This window comes from Cryptotermes secundus, unplaced genomic scaffold (genome assembly GCF_002891405.2).
Source record: "Cryptotermes secundus unplaced genomic scaffold, Csec_1.0 scaffold29346, whole genome shotgun sequence".
NCBI lineage: Eukaryota > Metazoa > Arthropoda > Insecta > Blattodea > Kalotermitidae > Cryptotermes > Cryptotermes secundus.
The window spans coordinates 1-3,202 of NW_019741972.1; the positions used below are offsets into that span (position 1 = coordinate 1).

The 3,202-nt window shown below is 40.8% G+C and overlaps 1 protein-coding gene across 1 annotated transcript; it reads right to left on the reverse strand.

Moving 5' to 3' along the window:
* Positions 1-36: 36 nt before the first annotated feature.
* On the reverse strand, positions 37-3,109 carry LOC111872776 (protein G12; the record flags this gene model as incomplete). The annotated part of the gene is made up of 4 exons (XM_023866942.1): positions 37-137; positions 2,342-2,468; positions 2,587-2,829; positions 2,925-3,109. Coding segments are annotated over 4 exons (656 nt in total), but the record flags the coding sequence as incomplete, so codon positions are not given.
* Between the last annotated feature and the right edge of the window lie 93 nt (positions 3,110-3,202).

Sequence of the window (3,202 nt, forward strand, 5' to 3'; positions counted from 1 at the left end):
TTCCTCAGACTGAAGGTAAAGAATAAGTTCTTGTACTTCTTGGTCGTTGGCAAGGTAGTCGAGAACAATGGCGATAACTTCATCAAGTGGTACAAGTGCCAGGAAGTCATTGAGGTCATCGTTGAGGTTACGGGTTCCTACATCAGAGAAATCATAAGGCTCCAGTGAATTTACTTTCATTTTAATGTTTATGATACCTAAATGAATGGGTTTGTGTGCATGTATGGTGATAATGTTTGTTATTGTGCTGATGTGAATTCTATCAAGCAGTCTTAAACAGAAGCACAAGATGGCAGCTATACAAAGCACTGGAATGTGCTAATCCCATGCTGCAGTGTTCACGTTAACCAAAAGAAGCACATGGGATACTTCTAAAGAGTAAAACTGCCTAGTCCACATTGCTAGTCTACGAAGGTCTCTATCTAACTACAAATGTAACTCTCATTCCCAGAACTTATCAAGTTCACAGTGTGCATATTCAGTGAACTCATGATCTCTGAGTGTCCCTCAAGGCCCCTAATATATAAAACTGGATTTCAGTGATATAAGTACAGCTGCAGAAATTCTCAAAAGCCTCTATGTCAGTAATTGTGGTACATTACTTCACACCACCAACTCCATCATGCAGTCACAGTATTTACTATTCTGGACCATATGAAATATTAGTATCCTCATAAGTAGATTATGTCACTTTTTCGAATTAACAAAACATGTTTCGCAAAATTGTGTTTCGATATCAAATAAGAAGTTGGAATTGAGCGCTTAGCTTTCATGCCTCATTTATGGGATGTTGCATGTCAGACTCTGGGACAGACACTTTGGTAGAGCTCCTACATTAATACCCCCCCCCCCCCCCGCCCTCAAATTCGGGCCGGAACACTTCCCCCACCGCGCCCCCNAATTAGGTCATGAGCACTTCCTCCCATGTCGTTCCCTAAGCCACACTAAATTTTTTTACACACTTTGTAACCTGATATGCTAACACTGTCCATAATAAGAAAGTAAACAGGAACTTGTGGAAAGAGTGGTACGTACCAGCAACTTCTGCATCTAACAAACCAACTCCTTAGTGCTGCATATTTATACAGCAGTTCATATTTGGACCGAAGAGAGATGAAGTGACAAGAGGTTGGAGAAAACTGCATAAAGAAGAGCTTCATAGCTTGTACTCTTCTCCAAGTATAATTAGAATGATCAGGTCAAGAAAGATGAGGTGGGCAGGGCATGTAGCACAAATGGGGGAGACGAGGAATGCGTATAGATTATTGGTGGGAAAGCCAGAAGGAAAGAGAGCACTGGGAAGACCAAGGCATAGGTGGGTGGACAATATTAAAATGGATCTTAGAGAGATAGGATGGGATGGTATTGATTGGATTGATGTGGCTCAGGATAGGGACCACTGGAGGGCTCTTGTGAACACGGTAATGAACCTTCAGGTTCCATAAAATGCGGGAAAATTCTTGAGTAGCTGCAGAATTGGCAGCTCCTCCAGAAAGCCTCAGCTCCATGAATAAGTAAGTTCATATTTATTCAAGGAGTCATGAAAATTCATCTTTAGATAAACAAAAATTGCATTAAATAATCAACATAACTGACCACAACATCAGTAATGAGCCATTTCTATTGTATTCTATTGCAGATTGTATATAGCATTTCAGAGTAACACTATTTAGGGACTATTCAGTGACAAGGAAATTCATCTTTAATCATATATTAGGAGTGTCCTATACCATATTTTGTTGATACTTGTGAAATAATTGTGGACTGCTCCATTGCCTGAAGCATAGGTCTGAATAGAAGGTATGGAGATTTCAGTATCCAAATGAACATCACATCAAACTGGAATAACTCAGAGCTCTCAGTTTCCGGATTCAAATTCATGTCTGTGCCTAACTTATTAGTGTGCATCAAAGATATGAGAGCTCTGAAGGCTGGATGATTTATCAATAGAGTATTCATAGTTCCCTGTGTGGAGGCAGGTTAAGATACATCCATTGCAGCCCTGCGAGCTGTAGAAGGCGACAGACAGGAAACCCAGTGCTCGGGGGTAGAACTGGGAAACCCTGTCTCTGTGGAATATAAATATATGGATCTGGTCCTCCAGGTTAGGAGTTGGATGAAAGGCTGATGACATTGCTTTGTAAAAGATTGTCATGAAATCCAAAGAAGTGAAAATCAGATGCGATCTGCTAGAATTATCTACGGAAGGCTATGACTCAAAAAGTGTTGTACTGTCAACAGATATGATGAGTACTCAGAGTTAGAAAATTTGTACACAGCTAGATATAAAAAAAGGGGAATTCTTTAATATCCAGCTTATAGAGACAAAAAAGTTTTTTACCTCGCTGAGATAGTCCAAAGGCCTCTTTCAAGCGTTGAATGATGTAATCCCGATCAACTCCCCTGTTTCGTAGATCATCTTCCAGTTCCTTGAACTCTGATGTGGCTTTCAGTCTACGTACAAGTTCCTGTGAGAAGAACGATAAACATTTTGTCAAATACAAGGTCTAACAAAAGGATGTTCATACTGTAATCACGGAATCTGTCAACATTTGTAAAGACAAGATTCAGATGCTGGATAGTTACCTTAAAGTCAGGTGATAGAATGACATCAATCAGCCTCCTGAAATCAGCACTGTTGAGCAATTTATCTCTAAAAATTTCCTTCAGCCTTTCAACAGGAAGAACTTTAATCACATCATCAACAAGGCCCTTGACTCCTTCACCCCTTCGAGTGGCCTTGTCTCCCAGAGAGAGTGCAGGAAAGCCAAGCAGTTCATTGACTTGGCTGATGACTACAACGCCTTGGTCTCTGAGGTGTGCGATGATCTAGAAAACAGGAATACAGTTGCCAGTCAGAACTTAACAAAATACACTCTGCATCAGATTAATGTCTGTGAAGCCCATTCAAAAAAGATACTCACGTCTTTCAACTCGTCTGAGTTTACAACTGCTTCAACCAGTTGCCGGAATTCAGGGGACTGGACGTGAATAGCAAGGTCGCTCACTTCTCTGTCATGGAGAACATAGTCCAAGACAATGACACCAATTTCTTTATGTGGTATGACGTCCAGGAGATCTTTCAGGTCATCTTTGAGGCTGCGTGTTCCTGTGTCAGAAGCACCACGAGTCTCCTCTTACTTTATTTGCTTTCTAGGAATTATGATCTTGTGTTTGGGTGTGTGTGTGTGTGTGTGTGTGT